We start from the raw sequence: 26068 nt of genomic DNA, 5'->3' as shown, positions 1-26068 counted from the left end.
CTATATTTTTAAGCCACTAAATGACTAAAATATTCATGGTATTCAATGGTAATTTAATACTATTTACAACATTTATATAAATACTATTGTTGAAGTAAAAAAACTGTGACATGATATTTTGACTGAATGACTATCATCATTAGACGAAGAGCCGTGGAGGTTCCATTTATAGTTTTTTGTTTGTTTTTTTCACTTTGGTATGGTAAATTTGGGGAATTTATAACGTTCAAAAATGTGCATAGTGCAAAAACAGTGGCATTAACCATGTTACATTTATGTAATTGTTTGAATGACCACTGTATCATGCAGCATGGTATTTACAGTAAATGTGGTAGCACCTTGCTTTATTTTTTACCTAACAACAAACATATTCATGTATCATGGTAGTGTTATGGTAAATTATAAAATTTACATACATAATATTGTTGAAGGTAATAACATGGTACACTGACTGAATGACTAACATCAATATACTAATTGCTATTGTGGTTCCATTTATAAATTTGGTATTTTTGGTATGGTAAATTTGATGAATTTATAACATGTTCCAAATGTTCACAGTCTGAAAACAGTTGTAGTAACCATATTACACTTTTGTAAGTGACTTAAGGACTACCATTCCTCAACTGTGATATTTACATTAACATTAACAGAGCTTGCACTGACTAGTGGACTAGATGATTTCTTCTGCCATTAGTCATGTTGTTGGCCCCACATCGGCTTCGTGTCAACTAGTCATAGATCGCATGACTTCAGTCGCATTTGATTTACATTTCTCTAGGCACAAGCTGTTTCATGAGCTTCATGTAACATATTTAGAATATTTCAAAAGTAAAAATAAAGTGAACCTGGAGTACTTTGCGTTCACAGCACATTATAAACAAACCATGCTGGCACTGCGGACATCTCAGATGGTCTGAGTTCATTTGAGGTGTTCATGTACCAGCCAAAATTTTTGCAAAACACCCTGAAACTGATTCTCCGCCCACAGACTGGCAGAAACTATAAACGAGTGTGACGTGACTGTTTCTGCTTGCATTTTAAAGGGAATTCAAGCAGTATGACTCAATGTCACATTTTTAGGTTAAAATTTACATGAAAGGACAAGAGAAAGAGGCTATTGTAGGTCCAGTAACTGGTCACTGTTTCTTTTAGGTTTCTCATTATTTTTAATCACATTTTGCCTTCTGTAGTTCAATTCAAATGGCCCTGCAGTGTGACAAACGAATGTTTAAAACTACAAATATTCCATGCAGTCTCTCAATTAATATAAGGTCATTAAAACTGCATGCATAATTACAAACTAATTAGCTAAATGCTGTTGAAAATACCGCAGGACTTGTGGATTTTGCAAAAGTGTTTCATGTCAACTAGCGAAATGAGAATAATCATGAAAGCCCTAATATTATCATGGTGCCAAATGGTACTTTTATGTTAGCGCAGCCATACTCTTCGGCAACCCAGACAATTCAGCCAAATTGCTCAAACTGTACATTTGTCAGTGCTACATCTGGAATCCCACTCTTCCTGCAGTGTTTTTCCTTTCAGCTTAGTCTTAGGAAGGACAAAGGAGAGACGCTCAGCCCCAAAAGTGATCACTACGGACCAGGAGATGGCAGTGATAACAAAGAAAGCACTACCCTGGGCTGCTCCACACCTCCTCTCAGCTCTCAGTCAATTCCTATCACATAATGAGAAAACGCCCTGTGTTTGCTCATCGGCTTTGCTTCAAATGAAATAACTGATTATTGTTTAACCACCTTTATCATCAAAATGACACATTAAAGTCTCAAATCCAGAGTGCACTGCAGTCATTAACCAAGCAGACTGCGGATCATCAGGGAGAAGGACAGGACGAATGAGAAGCAAGCTTACGGTTATTGTTTTCAAGAATGTCATGTTTTAGTCGAGACTCACAGAACATTCTTTGTCCAAAAGACAGGGAAACCAGTTTAGGGAATAATTTTGCTACATATCTGAACTAAACATCCCACAACATCCAAAAAAACACACCAATAAAAAAAAACAAAACATACCACAAAAAAACCTCATAATATTCTGCATACAAAAACCTAAAAAACAACAAAAAATAGGATAGTTCACCCATAAATGACAATTCTGTCATCATTTACTCACCTTCATATTATTCCATACTTGTATGACTCTGTCCTTGCATGGAAAACAAAAGCAGATATTTAACAGAATGTCCAAGCTCCTTTTTTCATACAAAAACAACAACAAAAATTAGCATATCTGGTCCTAATCCACTCTAACTGTATGGACAGCTTGAGCATTCTACAAAATATCTTATATCATACCTGTTTGTAATGACATGAGGGTTATTAAATAAAGACAAATTTCATTTTTAGTTGAAATATCCTTTTTATAAGTCTGCTATATAACGCAACCAATGGCTATAGAGTCTGCCAAAGGTTTAAATGTCAATTTGAACACGAACGCCCAGGCGGCATGAGTTTTGAAGAACTAAATAATGCATTTTGAGCCACAAGCAATAAGCGCACGACGGCATCTGAACACAAATCACGGCATGAACGCATCTGTGATATGCATCACAATGCTGAGGGGTTCTTTTCGCCCTCCTCATCTGAAAAACAAAGCATTCCCTTTATCTAGAAACCTGCTCACTTCTCCACAGGGATAAAAGTGACAGGGGAGATTAAAAAAAGATAACCAAGGCAGAACAAATAAAAGTCACAGAAACAGGACAAGCAGAGAAAGTAATGGCCATGAAACAACCATGAAAAGGTGGAAGCAACTGTCATAGCAACAGTGTAACGGAACAGTTCACTCAAAAAATAACATTCTGTCATCATTTACTCAGACTCATGTCATTCCAAACCTCTAAGCTTTTATTTTTCTTCACAAAAGTAGACATTTTTAAAGAACATTTACACAGACCTTGGCCTATATCATCAACTGTCAAGTGAACTGCAATGAAGACAATGCTTCATGTTTGAAGATTAGTCAGAGTGATAAAAGGAAAATATTACTGAATTTGCTTTTTTTGTGGTGATATCAAGTCATGGTGCTGCATAGGACAAAAAGCATGTCATTTTGGATGTGTCTTTGGGTCAGGTTGGTACCCCCTTGATATTTCTGCCAATGTCCAATTTGTACATCCCCTCCAGTAGATGGTGGAGATGTCTGAGGAGCCAGCAGAGGAGTCGAAGCTGGCAGTGGTTCAGGTACCCACCCCAGCACCATGTTTCCAGGCACAAAGAAGCGGCCCGCAGTCGTGCAGCAGGCATGGAGAGCACAGTGTCTGCCGATGCCCAGCTCTTCACACTGGCACACAAAAGGCTTCCTCAGAAGCAGTGAATGACCATGACGAACACCGGGTCCTCTGAAAGACCCCACAGTGTCACACTAATACATGGTCTGTCGATGGCTAATGTCTCATTTTCTGGAAAAGCTGAGTCCGTCATGGTTAAACGGTCATGTAAAAAGACATAAAAGGTTCATTAATGCATGAAAGTTACTGTAGATGCATTGGGTCTCGTTCACTTTGTGTGCTTGTATTTAAGCACACAGTCTGTGTGCAGTTGTTGTCACAGAATGATACTGATATATGTTATTTATATATACCAATTTATTTAGGATAAAATATGCTAAAATGAATAAACAAATAATATAATGGGATACATTTTATAAAAATACAGGAATACAAAAAAAAATAGAAATACAAAAGAGGATGAACAAACAATTACATGTAACTATTGTACATGTTACCTGTATGCAAAGAAGATAAAGAAACAAAAGATACATGCAATAATTAACTTAACAAATACATTTTAGAAGTCTAAATTATATAAATATAGTATAAATATATTTATAAAACCAAATATATTTATACATACATCTGACATCTTACAATCTGACTAATTTAAAATGGTTGATGATGATGCTCAATCTGGGATAAGTTCTGCATAAAATTCTGCCAATCTGCATAATATTGGCATCTATCAAAACTGTTTATTGTGTTTCATTTGGTAACAAGAACAGCAAACTTGGAATTATTTGAAGACTGAAAAACGCTAAAAAGAATTAGCCCATTATAGAGCTAGTTTGGGTGTGCATATGATTTATGAATCCAGCAATGATCTGGGGTAAGAAATTTGTCTGGGCACAAAACAAAAAGACTTAGAGCAATTATTGATTAATGAGACCCACACTCTTTATAGACATCTATGATAAGAACCTTAACATCCATGGAAACTTTCCATTGCACAAAAGAACACACACAAAAAAATAAAAATGTTCTTTTTATGGCATCACAGCAGAACCCCCCTTTTGGCATCTTTATTTTTAAAAGTGCATTGTGATCCTGGTTGCATTAAACAAGTATATCTCAAATTATAGCTTTGATTTTTAGCTGTTTATTTCCCCCCTTTGACCTACTTTACCATGTGTAGCTTCATTTAATAATGTATTGGTTGGAATTAACTTGCTGTCAAAGTGTGCCTGAACCTATTAGATTCAAGAAAATGCAAAAACGCCCCTTCCGAAAACACACACACACTCACGCACACATTGACACACACCCTCCCCCTCCGGAAGGTGTCAGTTCTTTGACTTCTTTCCAGAACAGCACCGAACTCGCAAAGGTTAGCCTTCCCCTAGCATAGTCATCACACTCCCGTGGAGACAGTGCGGCTGACAGACTCAGAGATGGACTGGTATTCTCACACACTGCCTATACACTTTGTCACAAAAGCCTTCCCTCCTTGGGATTTCAAAATGACAGAGCAAATTGTTCCTTTTATCAGCCGCTCAGATTTCTCACTCGGTATTTTGGCTATAGACATGCGACGATTGTTTTTTCACCCAGGGTTGCTGAAATTGCAGCCGCTGTAATTTCAGTGTTCTCGAGCCAAGCGAGACACCCCATCCACGTGAAGCGTTCTGCCCTGGGGCAAAAGCATGCTCTCGTGTCCTTTAATTCGGGGTTGTTTAAGTCGAGTCTGCAGCTGTAAAGTTAGCAGGGAAAAGCATGGTGTGATGACCGCTGCGCTCATATTCCTCAAGGTTTTCTATTCGAGATGCATATATTTACATTTTCTGCACTATTCAATTATCTGATCCTTCACCGAGGAGGAAGGGAGCACCTCAAGCCCATAAGAATGTCCCTGATTGTCTGAATACTAAACACTCGCCTGTGTTGCTGAAAATAGGAACACTCAAATAATACCTCATTAATGAATCAATTCTACTCCTCTGAACACTGAAAAATACTCAAATATTCAAATCGTCTTCAAGCTTCAGCAAAAGGCCACATCAGTATGTTACCAAAGAAGCCTTGATTCTTTTATACTCTGCAAGCATTAAAACTTTGATAATTACAGGGAGAATAAGAGAAAGAAAATCGGACGAGAAAGGATCTAATTTTAGTATCTTGGCCAAAAAAATAAAAATAAAATAAAAAATCATCCAAAGTTGTCCATGTTTTGTGTTTGCACAAGACTAGCAGAACCAACATGTTCACATGTGACAATCAGAAAAATAACAAGCAAAACAATGAAAAAAACAAAACATAACAAAAAATAACACAATCTTCATTGTCACATCCTTCTGAAATCGTTATGTGATGGCAAAGCTGAATTTTCAGCATCATTACTCCAGTCTTCATTGTCACATCCTTCTGAAATCATTCTAATATGCTGAAATTGACATGAAAACTTGTTTTATTTAGGATTCTTTGATGAATAGAGAGTTCAAAGGAACAGCATTTATTTGAAACATAACTTCTGTGTAACATTATAAATGTCTTCAATGTCACTTTTGATCAATTTATTGCATCCTTGCTGAATAAAAGTCTTAATTTCTTTCAAACTGTCCCCAAAGTTTTAAATGCTACATATATAGTTGCATCTTGCTTTAGACAGAAAAGTCTGTCATCATCTATCCTCGTCCTTTCTAAGCTCCTATGACGTTTTATTTTTCTGTGAAGTTACCGAAATTTCAAAGCCGCTCTTTTTACATAAAAAGAAAATGAATGCTCATCACTGGCTGTCAAGTCCATTTGCATGATGATATGATGCTTTTTGAAAAACACTGTCATTTATGAACCAAGATGAAACTCACAAGATGTAAATCATCGGAAAAGGCAAACACAGAGAGCCACCATTTAAATTCCACATGAGCAGTACAGAGCCTAACCTGTAATGAACTCATCACTGAGTCAAGAGACCCTCATGCAAGTCTAGCACATTATGTCATCACTAATCGATAAGATATATCAGAGACAGTGTAAGGTGGAGGCGCAGAAACATGAATCAATGCTCAGTACGGTGGCTAGAGTACTGGAAATCCCACCTTTATTTATTTTATTTTTTTTATGTACATGCATAATTAATTGCACCAGAAAAAAAAAGTTCACTGACCTGAAATATACTATTAAAACAAAAAACAAAAAAAATATTATGTTGCTAGTATTGTTAATGTCATTATAATTTTTTATTTGAAAAAAGTGAAAGGACTTCTCTGGTGACGTTTGCTGGATCACCCAAACAAATATAGTTTTGTTCAGCTCATAATTTTTTATTTGAAAAAAGTGAAATTACTTCTCTGGTGACGTTTGCTGGATTTCTCCAATCATTTCATCTGCTTAAACCCCACCCCTTTCTTACAATCAAATGCAAACTCGAATTGAGATCCGCCTCCATTCAATCAAAAATCAATGGATTCAACCTCATCAGCATCATACAATGTTTTCGATAATCCGTCACACTCAGATAAACAGAAGAAAACATCTGTCACTATTTTCAGTATTTTGTTACTGAAACCTTCAGAAGCTTCTCACCCCTCTTAATGAACAAATAAATACATGTTTATCATCAGGCGCTGCCTTAGACAACTGCATGTCAAATCTGTTTTAAATGTGACATTAAGGTGAATCTCCATGACAGTATCTTTAAGAGCTATTTTTTAATTTAATATTAACCACCATCAATGACACTACACGGCAATGACAAATAAACAACGGCGAGGATATGATTAGAAAAGAGATAAAAGTTGCATCTATCCGGTATCCCGGAGGGGCCATATAATGTTTCTGTGGTGCTTGGTGAGCACTCGTCTCATCTGTGCAAATCCTGTTAAAGTGGAAAGAACTGCCTTTGAGCACATCGAGCCCACAGAGATTTCTCTAGAAGCGTGATGGACCACAGTCAACGGCTGACACAAGGCCACCGCGTGAACGTATGTTATGAGTTTAAACCGCTGCACTGCAGCACATCCCCGCGTTCAAACTGTCATCTCAGAGGTCATGTTTATTGGACCGCGCAATACCCAGGAAAGATCCTTTAATTTCACTACAATATCAGTTTTTGTCCTTTGGACGGAAGTCCTGCTGCCTGCAATATGATGTTGTCTGGGGGTCTCTGCTCACCCGGATCCATATATCCAGCAATGGGGGAGGGCATGGGGGTTGGCTCGTTCCAATTCTGTTCGTTCTGTTCCTATCAACTAATTGCATTGGTGTGATTAAATACGCAGATCCAATCTCATTTCTAAATGCTGTAATGTGATACGCTTGCGTGAAGCACAGTGGAAAAAATGGCATTACGCAGAAAATGAGAAGCCCCAAATCAAAAGGGAAGCTTTGATGGCTGCTTATTTTTGGCTGTACTGTAGCCGGACCACGGCTGAACATTTCATGTATGCGGTGACTTTTGACTCAGTGTGCACCTCTTATGATTGCTGCCTGCAGCTATTTTCTAAAACACAATGGTCTGAGAGCTTTAATTATTTTTTGCCTTGAACAGCTAATATACTTTTAATTGCTTGCCATTTCCCAAGGACCGTTTTATCTCCCTGACGTCTTTCTAGTAAAGTGTTCGTAATTTCGTTGGGGTTAAGCAGACAGAATTTCATCCTAAATCCCATTTAAAACGTGAGCGGTAATGAGAGGCAAAGCAACCTAGAGCTGCTCTTTAAACAGCATACAGCTTATTTATGAAAACTGCCGCATCCAGCGTGCTTAGCACTGCCACAAACCCCCTCTATTACAGCGGCTCACGAGAGCAAGCTGTACATCCCAAAAACTGAATACTGATGCCTAACACGTATTGCATTAAGGAGAGCAAATGGAAAGGAGGGAGCCGTTCTCTAATGTCTCCTTCAGGGCGACAGGCATATGTTAAAAGGTACATGCTGGGTATGAAACAATACCTAAAAATAGACTTCATGTTACATTCCAGGGCCCGTATTCACAAAACATTTTATCTTACCACCAAGAGTTCTCCTAAATAGCAGTAAAAGTTTTTAGCAAAGAGTTTTCTCTTAAAGCCTATTCAAGGAATAGAGAGAAGTCTTAAGCAAAGAGAAAGGGCGGGGCTGACCTCATTGCTATGTATGATGTCAGTATACTTATTAACTATTCTCACAATGATTGCCTGATAGTCTCTGTCAGAGATTTATTCATAGATATATTTATAAGAGTAAAGATAAAGGTTTAAAAATAAAGATGTGCCACATTTAAATAAAGATTTTAAAATGCAGGCTAAGTGTCACTAATGAAACAAGAATGTGTTCAGATAAATGCCAGCCTATTACATGTGTGCTTCTCATAATTAGTGAATATGCATATAAACAGCCTTTTAATAAACTGAGTAGAATAATCATGGCTGATAGTAAGACATGCAAACGTAAAAGAAAACCAAACTGGACACAAGCACAGCTGTTACTTCTTGCCCAATTGGTTGATAAAAACAAGGACATAATCAAAGGAAAATTCAGAGTTGGGATAACCTTCAAAACTGAAGGTGATACCTTTATAAAAGCTCATTATCGTCAAATATTTCTCAAATGTTTACGTTCTGAGGCAGATTGCCAGCAACAGCCATTTTAGGACAGTTTGTGGTTTGGTCTTAGCAACAGAGGAGTCCTCTTCACTACTTCTAACCTTTCACAGATTTAGGAGCTAGTTTTAGAGCTAAAATGCTTTGTGAAATACTTTTAGATCAAAAATTATGGAGTCCAAAATTTAGGACTGACACACCCATTATTTTTAAGATTGTCGCCTAAATCAGCGAGTTACGAGCTACTTTTAGCCTTAAGATTTTTTGTGAATACAGGCCCTGATGTTCCTATTCATATTAAGCATCCCTTTATAATTACATTACATGCTTTTAATGTCAGAATACACAGAAACAAGGCTCTTTGATTTCTGAAGTTCACCAAGAATATATATGTATATATGTGTGCATATATAATTTATCATAACATATATATATATATACAATATTATATATATATATATATATATAATTTCAGTGGATTGTTTATTTAAATAGTTATGTATCTTTTTACATTACAAATAAAATATTAAATTTGTTTTGATATTGTTTACTCTAGTGTCCCTACACTAAATCCACAATATTTAACAGTGTTTGTTTGTTTTTGTTTTTTTACAAATAAAATATTAAATATTTATAGTTACTCTCCACATAAAAATATATTTGAAGATTTTTTCATTTTTTAAGCTGTTGCCAGAAAGTCACCATAAAAACGCAGTGACATTTTAAAGCATATCTAGAATACATAAATACATAAATATAAAAAGAGCCATAAGTACATACAAATGGCTTCGTATCATGTATACATACACACACAATGTCATTTTCACCTTTATTCTCGTTATTCAAAAACATCCACCAGAGATTTGAAAGACAGCTGAATAGCAATCCATTCCCTGAGCTCATTTTCATATTCATTTAGTCACCAGCGTCTCTCTATAGGCCATCTACATATCTCGTCATGAGACGGCAGAGAGGTGGAATCAGAATTCACAGCACCCATCAGTTCAGGAGGCACATCTTGATCTAACACAATGGCTGCACTGTACCGCATGTCTCCTATCGGTGCCTTTATCTCTCAACGGAGCGGCAGGAGACTTCCTGTTCCCCTGCCTGAAGTGCTATCGACTTATAGAGCTGCGCTGGAGTTTGTTCTGTAGATTAGGGGGGTGATTACACCAGGGAGCTGCTGTATCCCTGTAAAACCACGGCCTGTTCAAATGTATTGCCATGCAATCATATCCAAACATACAGGGAACAAGGCCCATCAAAAAAAGGGAAAAAAGTGGATTGCCTCCACTTTTTGGACAAAGGGTTCTTGTGTCTAAATAATTTGCTGCAAACACTGTGTAGTCGTGTTGTTAGTGGAGAGGGGTGCTAATCCAAAAAAGTGTTTTCCTTGTCCTGTTGGTACTTTGCCAGTGTGTCTAAAAAACCGCGTTTCACACAGTATGTTTCAGATTGACGCGGGAAGCCACGGCTGATTTTCTAAATAGCTGGCATGTTCAAAGATTAAAATATCTCAATTATGGACAGAATTACTGAACAAATGCATATTCTAATTAGTCCTGTTTATCTTCCAATAAGCAGTTTCTCTCTCCCTCTCTCTCTGGCTCAGACGAGTCCACCCAAAGCATCCTTATCTTCACACATACATGCTCAGCCCCAGACAGCAGACAACGGATGGCCTCCTTTATATGAGGAAAACATTTACATAAACAGCCAGCGCTGCCCCTGGCAGGTTTAAAGAAGCAAGTGTAAGGTTTAATACCGGTGTCTTCTTCATTCATGACCCTGGAGTCATTTGCCTGCTCTGTACCATGAGACATTCGCAAGTCAGAGGACACAATAGTCGCGCAAAAGACAACTGTTTACTATGCCTTAAACCACTGGTCTGTGTATCCTAGGAGTATTACAAGGAATACAATATCCCAAAAATGCTGCCTTTATTTACGCACATCTACTTTCATGTTGGTCCTACTGTAAGTGTGAGAAGAAATTCTGAATTGATGTGCAGGTTGATTTTTCCATTGCAATAAAAGGTACTGGAGCTTTCAAGTCTCTAAAAGAACACTTTTTTAATTTAGGAAATGTAATTTATAAACTGATTTTATCCTCAAATGAGCTGTTAACCATTTCAAGTAAGTTTGAGAACCTGGGGCCAGATTCATAAAATATTGTTAAGAATGAAATTTTTCTAGCCAATTTCTTCTTATTTTCTAACTTACAAATATTTTTGTATTCCCAAAAACATTTCTTAAAAATGTTCATATCTTCTTTCTTAAGATTAATGATCAAAAAAAGGTCTTAAAAATATCTGACATTTTCAGATATCAACTTTTCAACAATTCCACTAAGAAACATTCTCAACTTCTTTCTTCTTCTTCTTCTTATTTTAAATGAATCCAGTCCCTGATCAGTTCAATTTGTGAATGAATTAATCAGAATTAAAGGGGTCATGAAATGAGAAATCAAATTTCCCTTGATCTTTTGATACAGAAGAGGTCTTTGTGTGCTTGTGTGCAAGTTTCATAACTTAAAATTTACTCATCATCAATAAAAAAGCATTTAGATTAATAACCCTCAGAAAACAGCTTGTTTTAGATCCTATGGGACAAGGTGACGTCAACTGGGCATCGCTGTTTGCATAAACACCGCCTCCAGAGTGACACACTGACATAAGACCCACCCACCGGCGTTCATCTGCTAACGGCTGACATGATTGTGTTGCGTCAAAAGCAAATAGAAATTACAATTACTGCCTCTATCTTGTCTACACTGGATACAGTATACAGATCTGCGTTCACTTTCTGTCTGTCGTCAATTGGACAAATGGAGTAAAAGAATGTTGGTCTAAACAGCTCATTTGGTCTTTGTAAGGATATCAGAAGGATCCCAGCATAAGGAAAAAGTGGATATTTTATTTTTAATGGCACCCTGGATCATGTCAGAGGATTGATCAGAGTATTTTGTTTTCTAAAAGAGGCACAGTGTCACAGAGAGTTTACAAAGAAACATTTGTTGAAAGATTAAATGGTACTAGATCTGACTGCACCTGCATCACATAAGTAAATTATTTCATAATGCTTTGTCAGGAAATGACTGGAAAACACTCAAAACATGCTATAGGAGGGGCCGTTGATACTGTTTCCTATGCAATGATGTAAGCTAATCATAACAGTGGCTGATTCCTGACAGGCCTTAAAGGACACGCCCCTTAAAAACAGGACGATTCAGAGAGGGTCAGAATGAGGGTTGAAAATAAACCTTTTTCCACATACCTGTATTTATTATTAACATTATTAGTAAAACACAATGAACATATTAAAATACTAAAACAAAAAAATCCATGCCATGACCACTTTAATTAATTTCAGAACTTATTTTTCTTTTCTTTGCTTTTTTATTTTTTTCATATTCTGGACATAGTTTCTTCTCACATGCCAAAGACAACCTTAGTGGATGTTCAGACCTTAATTTTTACTTAAAATACACACATAAACTGTCACATTTTTTTTGGAAAGCATTTAATGTAATATGGAAACTTTTGCAATCATTTTTGGTGCTGTTGTATACAATTATTGTTACTTCATGAAAAACAGTGACCAGTACATAATCCAAATGTTCTTCTTTTGTGAAAGCCATACAGGTGTGGAACAATATGAGTGTGAGTAAATGATGACAGAATTTTCAGATTTTGCTTTGTTAAACCTACAAAACACAAATTAGAACTAAAAATATCAGAGCTGCCAGTAGATAAAAATAGATAATCATGACTAATGTCATCATTTTCTTCAGTTCCTTTGTAAGAAAAGATATTGGGCCTCTTTCATGGAACACAATCGCTTTACAAACTTTTTGAACAAAAACCTTCACACTTCTGGCACGATGGCAATGAACAGAAGACAAGAAAGCTTGAAAAACACTGCCTGCAACTACCCAAAGCTAATGATGGTAAAACACATGCAGAAGCCAATCTAAATACACATTTTACATGTTTTTTTTTTTTTTTTTAAGTAAATGCCCACAAAGAATATAAATACAGCTGCCATAATGATCATGCCTATTTATTACACCAGAAGCTGCTCGACATAGTGTTGCAAGAGCAACCAGTAAAGCAACCATTTCTGGCCAAGTCTTGGAAGGCCATGGCTTTTTCTGATGTCACCGAAGAAGGCGACTCATACCTGGCAATTGCCTTTCAAGTGAACCATGCACCTCCAGAAAATGGCCATTTATCAGAAACAAATGAGATGTCATAGGTCAGAACAGCACCCAGGCCTTGCATCCTCCACAGGCTTGCTATTTGTCACACCAAATGAGCAAAACAACAGGCTCTGCAGAGAACACTGCGAGGACAGCCTCTCCAATTAGTCAACTGATACACCACTGCTGCTATCGCCATCAGCGAGCCAGTCAGCAGCAAATGGTTTCCTTTTAAAACTTTGCTGTTGTCACATACAGAGAGTTGGGATTTAATTGAATACATAGAAGCTTGAATGGAAACATACCAGCAACATACAAGCGTCTGTGGCTTGTTGTGCTTCTGATCACTACTGGCTTACTCTTCCAAAAGTGTGCCGAATTACTTAAAGAATCAATGAAATAAGTCACTAGAACAGAGAAGGTTAAAATATTCATTAATGCCTGGAATTCTTTTTTATTTAACCACTGCAAACCAGATTTAAGCATAGCCACCAAATTTCAGGAAAACACTGACACATCATGTGGAGGCTAATTTGGATTATAATTATCCGGAAAAAACGTGCTCCACAAATTGGCAATGTTATTTCAAAAGTCCATGGAAGTGAAACAAATGAAATAGTGGGAGAGAATGAGGCACGGAAGAAATAAGCCAAGTCACTGATGCGGTGTTGAGGGAAGCTTTTATTCTCCACAAATCTCAAGATTTCATTGTTTCTCATGTTCCAAGAGTTTCAAGGATTTTTCAGTCTATGAAGGTGATTTGACTTCCATGGTTAAATGCCACGTTAATGAACGTGACTATGAAAGCCTGTGAGAATTGTGTTGATATTTTAAATGAGTGGATGTGAAAAAAAAAAAAAGTTTTTAAGAAGCACGCGCACAGAGAGTTGCAGTTCTGCATCTGGTCTATGATCACTACAAAAAAGCACTGAAAAAGTCTAAGAATGAATGTTTTTTTGTTTGTTTTTCAAATGCCTCTGATTCACATTAATGTAGCACACAGAATGCAAAACTGCTATTTGAATTCTGATAGATAGATAGATAGATAGATAGATAGATAGATAGATAGATAGATCAATAGATAGATAGATTTTAAGTATTAAAGTACATTTTAATGAGTATTAAATTTATCTAAATTAATAGTAAAGATGTACATTGTAATACAAATAAAAACATTTTTAAATAAATGCTTTTATTTTGAATCTTTGACTATTATTGATTATTTTGACTATTCATAATAGAATCATAAAAGCAGCACGTCTGTATTCAACATTGATAATAATAATAATGGTCCCACTTTATATTAGGTGGCCTTAACCACTACAGTACATACTTCCATGTAAATTAATCATTTGATACAATGCACTTACTGTGTACATACATGTTTTTACATTGTACTTACATTTTAAAAAATACCTGCATGTAATAACATCTGTAATTAATTTCTGTATTTACATTTATGATATGGTACATTTGACTCAGTTGACCCATCACTTACACTTTAACCCACCCTTAAACCTACCCATTCCACCAAGCCTGCCTCTAACCTTACATGCATCCCACCTCAATAGCAGCAGAAGTGTTTTGCAAAGCAATATGAACACAATAAGTACAATGTAATTATTTTCTGGTGTACATACTGTACATAATCCCACCAATAAAAAAATTCCACCAAAAAAAATAATAAAATTAATACATAAACATCACAATAAACTTAATCCTTCCATCACAACAACAATGCCATCACAGGAATAAATGGCATTTATTAGAGGTCGACCGATAGTGGATTTTGCCGATACCGATAGCTATCTTGGACCACACTGGCCGATACTGATTAATTAACCGATAGCTTTTAAAATGGATACTGAACAAAAACTAAAATAGTACTTTATTTAAAAAAAGTACTGAATCACACTAGTAGTAGTAATAATAATAAAAGTAATAATAATAGTAATAGTAAATGTTGAAATTACCACAAAATCCATTTAATTTTTTCCTAAATTCCATTTTATTTTTTTCCAAATTCCGTTATTTCCATTTAAATTTTTCTGGATTCTGTTTTTTTTTTTTTTTTTCATTTTACTCCACTCTGTTTTAATAGTTAAAGTTTATAAATCAAAAAGCAAGTCTAATTAATTAAAACATACATTTTTCACATCAATTTAATAAAAGTTTAACAAAAATTACATGTTTAGGGCCCTATGAAATGTTTTATTTTTCCTCACCATATTTTTTATTGTTACCAAATTCTGTGTTTTGGCATGTCTAATTATTTGAATCCATAAAACAACTTAATTTATTCATTTTCTTAAAGAAGCCTTATGATTTTTTCCCCTCAAAAATTCTGTGCTGTGTATTAAAATTTTTCTGGTTATCAAATGAAGGCATGAAACATTAATTCCATTTATCTTTTAATTACTGAAAATTAAGCAAACTTTTTTTGGCAAACAAAGGGGATTTACTATTAAAATTAAAACATGGAAGAAATGTTGTGAGATTAATAAAAACAAAAAAAAAAGTTTGTTTCATTTTAGTAGTAGTAGTAGTAGTAATAGTAATAGTAGTAATAGTAGTAGTAGTAGTAGGCTATGTACATTCTACTGAAAAACAGACCGGACTTTTATTTTAATGGGTTGCCGTGATTACCTTTACAGTTCTGTGTATGTGATATGAGGCTAGTTTTACTCAAATCATTCAGAAGCTCATGAAAGCTCTCTCAGAGCAGTTCTGTAGATGTTGATGTGTTTACCTCCTCATTTAGAGAGACAACAGAAGCTGAAATCACAGCGAGCGTCACACGCTTCAGTATAAATGAAACCTCGCGTCTGCGCAATTCATTAGAGTCACGCAGAACATGCAGGATTCATATTTAAATCGACTTTTGTGGCTTAATAGTTACAGATAATAGTCCATATTGCGATTTGATTTGTGTAATGACCTACTTTTGATTAATTCATTCAAAATTTGACCAATTCTGTGACATTCTGTGTTAAACTGTGAATTTGTGAATATAATGTTATTTAATGGAAAACTATGTGAATGGCACTATGTGGCGCGGCACGATTTTCTGTCAGCTGCATTTAAATCCGGGTCTGAAGTTTCTCGCTCTGTTCAGCGTTCAGCGCCACGTGTCTAAACAAATAGCACATGCTGTCAGTGATTTCAGGCCGCTCTTGCACTGTATAATGAAAACAGACCATTCTCAGCCACTCCAGCAATGGACGCAACCTGGAAAACGATCGGCATGGATTTTTGCCGATAACGTTTGTTCCAGCAATCAACTATCGGAGCCGATTAATCAGTAAAACCGATACATCGGTCGACCTCTAGCATTTATAATATACTTCAACAGAAAACAGTTATTTTACTGCACAACCCTGCTTTACAATGAATGAAGAAAAGACATGAAAGGAAAAGTGGCTTTGTGCTTCAAATACTCGTCCTTCACGACAGTGTCCTAAGCTTCATGAGCTCTGCAGCCAGGCAGACGTCTGCAGACAGAACACAGTTAACAATGTGGAGAGCTGTTCTTGGCACTGCGCAGCCATGACACTTTGCCCACGCACTCTCTCGCACACATGCTGTCCGCTCATTCCGCGCTGGTGGGGGAGGATACCTCTGGTTTGAATGTCAAAGAGTCAATGTATACAAACAAGTCTGGAAAATTGATGATGCTTGTCTATGCATGTGGTCTGTAAAGAATATTAATATTCCCTGTACCCATTTTATATCTCTTCAAATGGGAGTCTGCTGGACTTTGAAGGTGGGGAGAGGAGGGGTGGCGGAAATCGCTGTCTGTAAACTCCAGCCGTAGATGACATTATTAATCTCAATTTAGGAACTCTGTGAATGCGCATTGAGCTGCGACCAGAGGAAGCGATACAGTAGCAGAGCTCCTCCCAGTGGGGTATTCCCAGATTAGAGTACATATAGCCTGCGAGTCCCCCGCGACGCATCAACGTGACAGGAGTCCATCGACAGTGACCTTTCATACAGATAGCCAAAAGTTGGCTGTCAGATGCTTGCCATTACACCCCAAAATCATCCTGGAGCAAAACATTGATTTTTGTTTTGCAGCAGCCAGGCAGTTTATGGAGGGCAATTAAGAGCCGTTTTCCTCCACTGGAAGTGGATTCCTTACGCTGGGGCCAACAGTCTGCCAAAATGGCTGTAAGGATGTAATGGATGTCTAGCAGCTGCGATGTTCCCTAAATCGAAGCAAGGCCAATAGTCGGCAGATCTTTAAGGACTAGAAAGTAATAATTCTTTTTCAGTAATAATAAGGCATGCAATGACAGCTGCCACCGTTCCACTTATTGAGTAAGTGCGAGCCTAGTCGCATAGGACAGCAGCCCGCCATGATGGGAAAGATGTCACTGAGTAAGGAAGATGCAATTAAAAGCTCACCTGAGAGAAAATGAGTGCCGGTGTCTCGGCGGGCTGTTATGAAGCCCCACGTGCTGTGTATTAGAGATAAAAAGGTTCATCAGAAATTCTCTCCTAAAAGGCAGGAACGGTCGCCATGAGGATTAGAAATCCCTTGTTATGATATTCATTAACTCATTAAAACAAACAAATGAAATCTGTGGGGCATTAAAATTATAATCCACATCAATGGTTTTTCTGAAAAATTTTCCCCCTCACAGAGAAGACCAGGCAGCATAAAATGATGACAAGCGCAACAAATATACCATAAAACCTGAAATACAGCCACGTCGATGCCAAAGGAACAGCCTGCACCACAAGCGAGAGTTCTAGCCTTGCATCTCTTTGTGAGTCCCATTTTCATCCATAGATGTCGGGATTATCTTCACTATCTCCCTGACACAGTTTGTTTCTGTTTACACTGCCATGTGGCGTTTTATGTGCTGTTGTATTGTGCATATTGATATTTCACACCAACACAGTCCTCTGAGTTGTCACAGGTTGCATAACATTCATTCTGGCAGATACACTGCCAATTCTGTTCTGGCACAGGCTCCCGTCGCCCATGGCAAAATAAACATCAAAACCTCACCATGCACGCCAAACCCAAAGAGATTCGGGAGCGACCTGCGCGGCTCAACGTGGATGAGGATGAAGCCAAAGAAGCAGATTTAGAATACATCACAAAACCTCTGATAAAAAAGAATCTCATCTCAAAGGGTTTACCAGCTGTCCACACAGGGGTTGGAGGAGCACGTTGTGCTTCAGTCACCAAAAAATAAAACTAAGAAGAAAATATTGTGAAAAAAGCATGATTAAAAATAACTTGGAACACGTGACCAGGAGCACTAGAGGAAAACCTGATTCATGTCAAACTGCTGGATAATAATCCACACAGCACAATTTCAACAGATGGGATGATGTCTAGTGGGACCTGAAATGTAAGGCTTCATGGAGAAATGGCTGAGCACATTAGAGTTAATATCCACCTGATATCATCTGTGATCTCCAAGTACCAGCTGAAAAGCTCTAATGTGACGGATAACGCCAACATCCGGTCCTCAAAGCGTTTGCAGACATACAAACGCCCGTGAGGCTCTTTGATGAGCCAATCACAGCACACAACAACAGCCTGAACCCTTCAAGACACGTCTCTCACCCCAATGTCAATCACAGCGGCAAAAATGCCAAGCGATTCCGGCCTCGCTGGTGCTTTTTAAACAAAAAATGTATGTTGTCTTAAGGAATGCCATCTGCATAATACCTCATAATCCTGTGAATCCTGCAAACGTCTGTCTGACAGCAACATAGGCAGAGCCCGCAGGAGAGGTTTAATCAAAGGTCAGGACAGAATCTTAACACCGTTTACCAGCACGGCCCAATCCCTCATTTGGTGCGGCGCCAAATCCCAACTCCAAGGGGAAATGTGATTTCAAATGACTTACTGTACAGTGCATGCTGATGAGAAACTAATGTCATTAAGAGAATATGTGAAAGCAATTGTTCAATGCATTTTTAATGGGCAGGAACATTTTCATCTCTGTTTTGACACAACAAACAAAGGCACGTCAATGGTTTATGACCATTTGTACTTCTGCCAATGGAGGGAAAAGCTTGATTTGCCTTCACAGGAGAACTATATATTCAGGCTGTCATAGCAATACTGATGACAGACAGATGGAGTGTTTGTTTTGCACACGGGAAAATACAGCTTTACACTGACCGCATATTATAAAATAAACTTTACTTATTGCTTGCGCTAGACGGTCTACACAAAGCCTTCCCCCTCCTTTTCAGTCCTGAACTGAACCCCTGAACTGGTTTTCCTCACATTCAGAATAACTGCTCAACATAAAGATTCATCTGTTTTAGAGCTTTCGCTTAAAACGATTGAGGACAACAGGCAATTTTCACTCCGGCATCTCCAGCCACCACCCCCTGCATCGGAATGAAGATGGACGGTATGGGCAAAACACAAACATCTGGAAATCCTGAAGAGATAGAGGCAGTTTTACAAGATTAAATAGACCACATTTAATAACATTTTACTGGGGAAGACTAATGTTTCCTTTCAAGCGCATTAGCATTTTGATAACCGGCTGAAGACTTTTCTTCCATTCGCGATAAGGAGAGAATGCGAGGCCGCGTAGACAGCATGAAATAATTGGCACGCTGCATGTGAAAAGTCAGCATTTAAAAAGGAGAGGGGGTGGAAATAAGGAAATAATAAAAAGAAGCAGAAAAAAAAAACATCTCCAGGTAGATGAGAACCGAGGGAGTGCTGATTCTAGAGTTCAGAGATGGTTCGCTACGGCTCAGGGTGATTTCACAATTTGAGCAGTCCTCTGTGTTGAATAAGTGGAGTCTGAACTAATTATGTAAAAAACTGTAAAAAAGCATGCCTCAGCACTATGCCCAGAGTTAGCCTGACGTATTGCACTGTACTTCCACTGAATACAAAGCTCAAGAGCCCCTCATGCGATCGGCCTCACATCTAAAATAAGTAGAGTAGCCTCAATCCATTATCATGCTTCCCAAAAAAGCCTTCAGATTGTGTTGCAGTGTAAACGAAAAAGTAAAAGTAAAACAATGACTCATCTGACCTATGAGTAAGGCTTGGTGTACCACACCACGGTAAAGCCTCTGGCGGATTTAAGACACACGAGCGTGTAGCCGTGCCACAGGGTGTTGGTGACTGGTCTGACAAAACCATGCTGTGCGAAATCACTTTGAATTATCACTGTTATCATCACCAGCAGGCCCCAGCCTCAGAGCACCTAAGGACAAAACGCCCAGCATTCGGCTATGAGCTCTTGATGTCCATGAAGACTGACGTGGCTAGTAATGCTTCTTCAAATACAAAGCCTAGACGGATGCACGGAGCCAATTAAATCATATACAAAACAAACACAAATTAAAGGAGATGTTAAGCGTGCCGCTAATGCCCATCAGCGAATGTCACGTACTGTACGTGGAGACTGAAGGTCATTGTGGCGGCGTGTTTTTCTTCACTTAACTGCTCTCGAGCTATTGACCTGTAAAGCCACATTTCTAATCTGTACATTGTAGCATGTCAAACATATTTACAAATATTACCAGTGATGAAAGCATTTATCAGTGACTCATTCTGGAGTCAGGCAAGATTTGGTCACGCCACAGGATCTTAGGGCTGAAAAAATATTTATTGGGAACTCCATCTGGTGCCTGAAAATACTACAGAATCACGTTGCATCAAGTCAATTCATGTCAGTTTTATTTGTATAGCGCTTTCCCAATACATATTGTTTCAAAGCAGCTTCACAGTAAATCATGATGGTAATATTTATAATGCTTTACAGTCGCATTTAGCAGATTAGAGCTAGCCGATAATGTTGTTTACATTTTGCAACAATACAAAGAATTAGTTGAGATTTACTATATTGTATTTATTGCTTTACATGAGTACTGTATGTATGTATGTGGGTAAAGTTAGATCTTCTAAATACAACATTAGATATAGAGCTACAGTATGTGATACAGTGTAATATAGGTAAAAATTTTTGACAATAAAAACAATCAGGTATGTTAACTACATATACAATTTGACAATTAATATCATGCGAAATGTCACATAAGCTATTATTAAACATTTCTCATTGTTTTTAGCTCACAAATTAGCCAGCTAGCCTACTAGCTCAGCACACCACTAGTCAATTAAGCTGCTATACTAGCAGATTATAAGTTAAAAGTTATAATTTTATCTTAAAATAACATTATAAAATATGTTGTTTGAACAGTTATGGCCATTAATGTCTCTGTGTTGTTTTAGTTTACATATTAGCATGGCATACAGATACCCAATTAGCATGATAGCTTAGCTACGCATTAAAACCCCTTATGGAAATAATCCATGGTTTTACCACAAATTAAAAAAAAAAAAAAACATGGATACTATAGTGAAACCATGGTAACCACAAATTAAATTTGGTTTTTCTACACTAACTATAGATTAACCATGGTGTTGGTAGAAAACTGTTGTTATAAAAATGGAAATCAATACACCAAAAAAACAAACAAACAAAAAAAACATGGTTATTACACTTTTACTACAATAAAACCATGGTTAATTTTTTTTAAGCGACTTACTGTGCCTTACATGTAATCCACAACAATATTTAATGGTATTACATAACTAAATTTAAATTGAAATAAAGTTAAAAAGTGTAAAATGTTCAAATATTTCAGTTACTAAAAGAACATTGCAATAATGTTCAGTTATAGTTTATAATTATAACTTATTACGATATATCACAAAACCAGATTAATATGCTTCACAGCTAACTTGGTATATAACAACCGATTAACATGCAAACATTACATTGCTGCTATTTATTTGTACCTTCTGTAGCCACCAGTGCTACCAAATGATAAGCAGAAAGGCTATTTTAATTATCTAGAAGAAGAGACAGAGATAATGTGATACATTTTTTAAACCGGCATTACAAATGGTCCAAAGGGGATAGGATTCTGCAGAGGAGATATAATCTTCCACAACACAGGACAAATTCCACTTAGGTCTAATTAAATGACTGTTTTGTTTGGCCATCTATGATTTCGCTTAACACTGATTAAAACAAGCACCTTTGAAAGGTGTCACCACATCTTCATCCCTTTATCCTCTCTTAATGGTTTAGCAATACAGAGATGCAGCATTGCTCTGCCCACCGTGAATGTAATTTCAATTACATTAAAAATGTCAACACAAATAACTGAGCCAGCATGAGATCTACAGCTGAGATACTGTGTGCTGGGGGTTCTGTCTTAAGCGGATGATGCAGGTGCTGAACGCTAATGGTTTTGAGCGCTACAATCCACGGCCAATTAAGATTTACGAACGCGTGTTTATCAATGCAAACAGAGTCAGGATTAAAAACAGATTATCCTGAAATCCATTGCCATGAGGGCCAACATACTCCATTACATTCCAATAAACTGGTTTCTACTCCTGGCCAATCAGCATCTCTCTCCCTGAGGCTATTAACCAGCTATTCTGCTAGTCTTCTTCATTCACAGACCATCTAGAAGCAGCAGTATCGATTGCACTGGAAACCCTTAATAACCCAGGACAACAAACAACCAACATGGATACTTTCTTCTTGAAACTGCAGTTACAGTTCGCCCTCTGGGATTACACAATAAATCACTTGCTTATCACCCAGCACTAGGCTTCTTGGTTGGTACATCACATTAATGAGATTCATCACATGTCTGTGCTTTTAAATCTCCATCATCCACTGCTAAAAAAGACCAGGTTCGACGAATGCTGTCTAGACTGCATTCTGGAACAGACTGCTTTAAAAAGCTTTACGCTTTAATAGAGAACGTTAAACAGTATTGTGCACAACCATCACTGCCAATGTAAAACTTATCTATTATGTTCTCTCTGGAAATTAATGTGAGCATTGAGAATAAAAATGTGACAAATGTATCAAAATTAAAAGCTCAATTAATCATCTTTCATGTATGAGCTTCCCCCTTTGCAGGATTAACCCATGTCTTTTCTCCTCATAACATGCTATTGTTTCATATAATCTTCCATATAAAATTTAGCATTGTGAAACAGCCTACAAGCTCAAATGACTGGTACCGAATTGATTGAATAAATTAAACGGACAAGCCAGTTGCAAAATTATGTTACTGAAATGTGACATTACAGAAACCAAAAAAATGATTTAATAAAAGTCACAATAAACCAATTACAATTTGGAAGGAACTACTTCAAGGTCTTATTCTACAACGAAAAAATGAGCCTACATTCATAACACCACCAAACAAAGCATTTGCCACCCAAAATATTGCTCTAGCTTCTTCAGGAGCTTTTTAACTTAAAAACAAATACTTTATTATGATATCACAGCCTAGTGTGGGGGAAAAAAGTAGTAAAAGAAAAATTGGATTTGGAATTGTGAAGAAAAACTGGCAGGTAAAGGAAGCAGTTCAGAAAGCAAGACAAGACAAAATCATAGAGTTTCCTTGACAGTAGTTAGGAGCTTTATCATTATTTCAATACTGTCTGCTCAACAAGAGCCAAGCGCACTGACTGGCCAGTTAAGAATTTGACTGACAGCATTTAATCACGGCTTATAATTTGCACTGCTCCGTAATGTCCTTCCTTTAAGTAGCTGCCTGAAAACCGTCTGACATTACAAGTCAAAATCGACCATATTTGAAGGAAATGGATCTTGATATTTGATCTCGTCTTTCTGGTATGTCTGTTTTATTCAGTGACTAAATTCCTTCACCAGACTGTCACAAAGGTTGTTCCTATATGTTATGCAGTGGGCATACAGTTATTGCTTCATGGCATATAAATGTAGAAAATAAATGGAAAAATCACACAAAAGGAATGCTGCCAATCAGGACCTTTTTTTTTGCTCGTTCAAAACACTGAGAGTGTTATAGCTTCAGAATTTCTCAGAAAAGCATTTAAAAGTTCATCTATTAGTGCCAAATTCATTTGGTGTGGAAAATAACACCATAAATCATCTGAGGCATGGAGGAACCATACAGAGCGTTTTGACATATTGTTGTGCCATGGATCTTGGCACATTTTCTTCCATTTGTTGGCACTGTGTCATAGCCATAGTGATTCAGTCTCCATTTGTTGTTAAAAAAAACCCCATCGGCATTGTGTAGGACCATCTACGGGCTCAGCTGTTGTTTTTTCTGCACAATATTCCTCTGTGGGAAACCATAATTTTAACCATTGACTCCAGAATGAAAATTGGTCTTTTGCCATATACTAAGCAGGGTGCAGAGAGCACTCCTTTATTGAAGCTGGCCATTAAGCATTATAATTACGAGTCAAAATTGTAGGTTCAAGTGCTCTTGTGCCTATATGGCTAACAAAACGAAAATAGCAGATTCTTAATTACCTTATTACACTATTAGTGTTAGTTAAACACAAAATGCCCCCTCTGTCACAATGAACTGCTGTGTACGGAGCAAAAAAAAAGCTGGTTTCAGGTTATTCAAGACATTTTAACTATCGTATATACAATATATCTTTGTTTTAACAGTCAGACGTGGCTTTTTTAAGCAAATGCATGACATAAACACAGATCAAGAGCGGCTTTCTACTGCATTCTACTGACACTGTACAACTCAGACATGGTGCAAGATAACGCACTATTTTAGAGACAAAACAACATCTAATAGTATGTTTTAAAGGTTTTAAATGTGACAGCTCTCTGACCATGCATTGGTGACAGTGGAAATTGTCAGGCTAAACCACTCGAGCGAACTATTACAAGTGTCTCTGCTGTTAACCTAGGAAAGGTTAAGACCTCTTCTGCAGGATGCTTCAAATAAACCAGAGCTTGATTAAACTGGAAGTTACAATCGCTCTCGTAAAACAGAACCCAGGGTCTCTGTGTCTATAAATACCTGTGTGAATCACACCTGTCATCATAAGTATAATGATAATCTGAAGAAAAAAATTATACGCAGAATATCAGTCTTTACCAGTCAAAATATAAACAACAAAAATAATAATTTCAAATTTGAAAACAACAGAACACACTACAAAAGGACCACACATGCCTACTACACTAACATAGTATCGGACCTTGTATATGAAAGGTACATTTCTAAAGCTTTTTGGTCTCAGTATGAAATGAGGTCTACATGTGAGAATTTCGGTGCTCAAAACAGTGACTAAGTGACTTCTCCCACGTCCACGAAAGACTACTCTATTCCCACAGCATAAGGTAGTGAGAAGGCAGTCATCAGTCAGTCTCCAAGTGACAGCCTGAAAGGTGTTGTTATTGTGTCATCTTCTTTGTAACCCTATTTCATATTTCAACGTCAGGTACGTTTGCAATGCACAGCCACCTTCTTTCCAATCTGACTCCCACTACCAAGCACAGATGCATTTATTGATCCCAGTGTGTGAAGGTGCACTATAATAACCTGAACTTTCCAGTCGCAGGTGAACCAGCGAAGTCATTGGAAATAACGCTGGAACATTTAAATCCTATTGCTCTCAAGCGGGTAAACTGGTGCAAGCATAACTTTGCGATCGTTAAGATCTGGTTCATGTTGCTCGCAAAGTCTTTTAGAAATGGTATCAGTGTACTTGCAAGAGAAAGCATGAGATATGACCATTCCTTAACTCGGGAGATCTCGGAGCATGCCTGTCCCCAAACACACATGCCATGCAGAAAGCACCTGTCTCTCTCAAGTCCCTGAGAAATGTCCCTCAACGCCACAAACCTCAGGCGTGCATCAAGATGCAAGAATACAAGCCAAGCTATTGAGATGTCACCACTAACCTTTGGTGTTGCAATAAGGCTCAAGCGAGAGTCGAAAGAGAAGAAAAACGTGTCGGCTGAAGATTTAACGGCGGCGCACTGAAAACATCCCACGATTTCGCGTTCAAATTCCTCCTCTAACCAACGCGCTCATTTTCCTTTCTCCCCACTGCTCATGTGTCTTACCTGAAGGGCATCTCCCACGACTGCAATTAGCTGCCAAGATTTCATTGTGGTCGGGCAGCGAAAACCGAAAACGCAAAGGAAAAGTGCCTCCTGTTTTCTCAGTGGAGGTAAACCGATTGCGCGCGGAGAGAGGCAGAACGGGCA

The 26068-nt window shown here is 37.5% G+C and overlaps 1 protein-coding gene across 2 annotated transcripts in view; it reads right to left on the bottom strand.

The window, feature by feature from the left end:
- Nucleotides 1-26068, bottom strand: part of LOC109054554 (RNA binding protein fox-1 homolog 1-like) — a 257712-nt gene extending 231644 nt beyond the window's left edge. Inside the window, exon 1 of one of the 2 annotated variants that reach the window (XM_042720376.1) lies at nucleotides 25760-26068. Coding sequence is in view for 1 of the 2 variants with exons in the window: in XM_042720372.1 (XP_042576306.1) it covers nucleotides 25925-25969 (45 nt within the window). In the remaining variant the exon portion in view is untranslated. The remainder of the gene's footprint in view (nucleotides 1-25759) is intronic. The other variant, XM_042720372.1, reaches the window with a different exon arrangement.

The sequence above is a fragment of the Cyprinus carpio genome, chromosome B3 (genome assembly GCF_018340385.1).
Source record: "Cyprinus carpio isolate SPL01 chromosome B3, ASM1834038v1, whole genome shotgun sequence".
NCBI lineage: Eukaryota > Metazoa > Chordata > Actinopteri > Cypriniformes > Cyprinidae > Cyprinus > Cyprinus carpio.
This window is presented reverse-complemented; position numbering and strand designations above follow the sequence as displayed.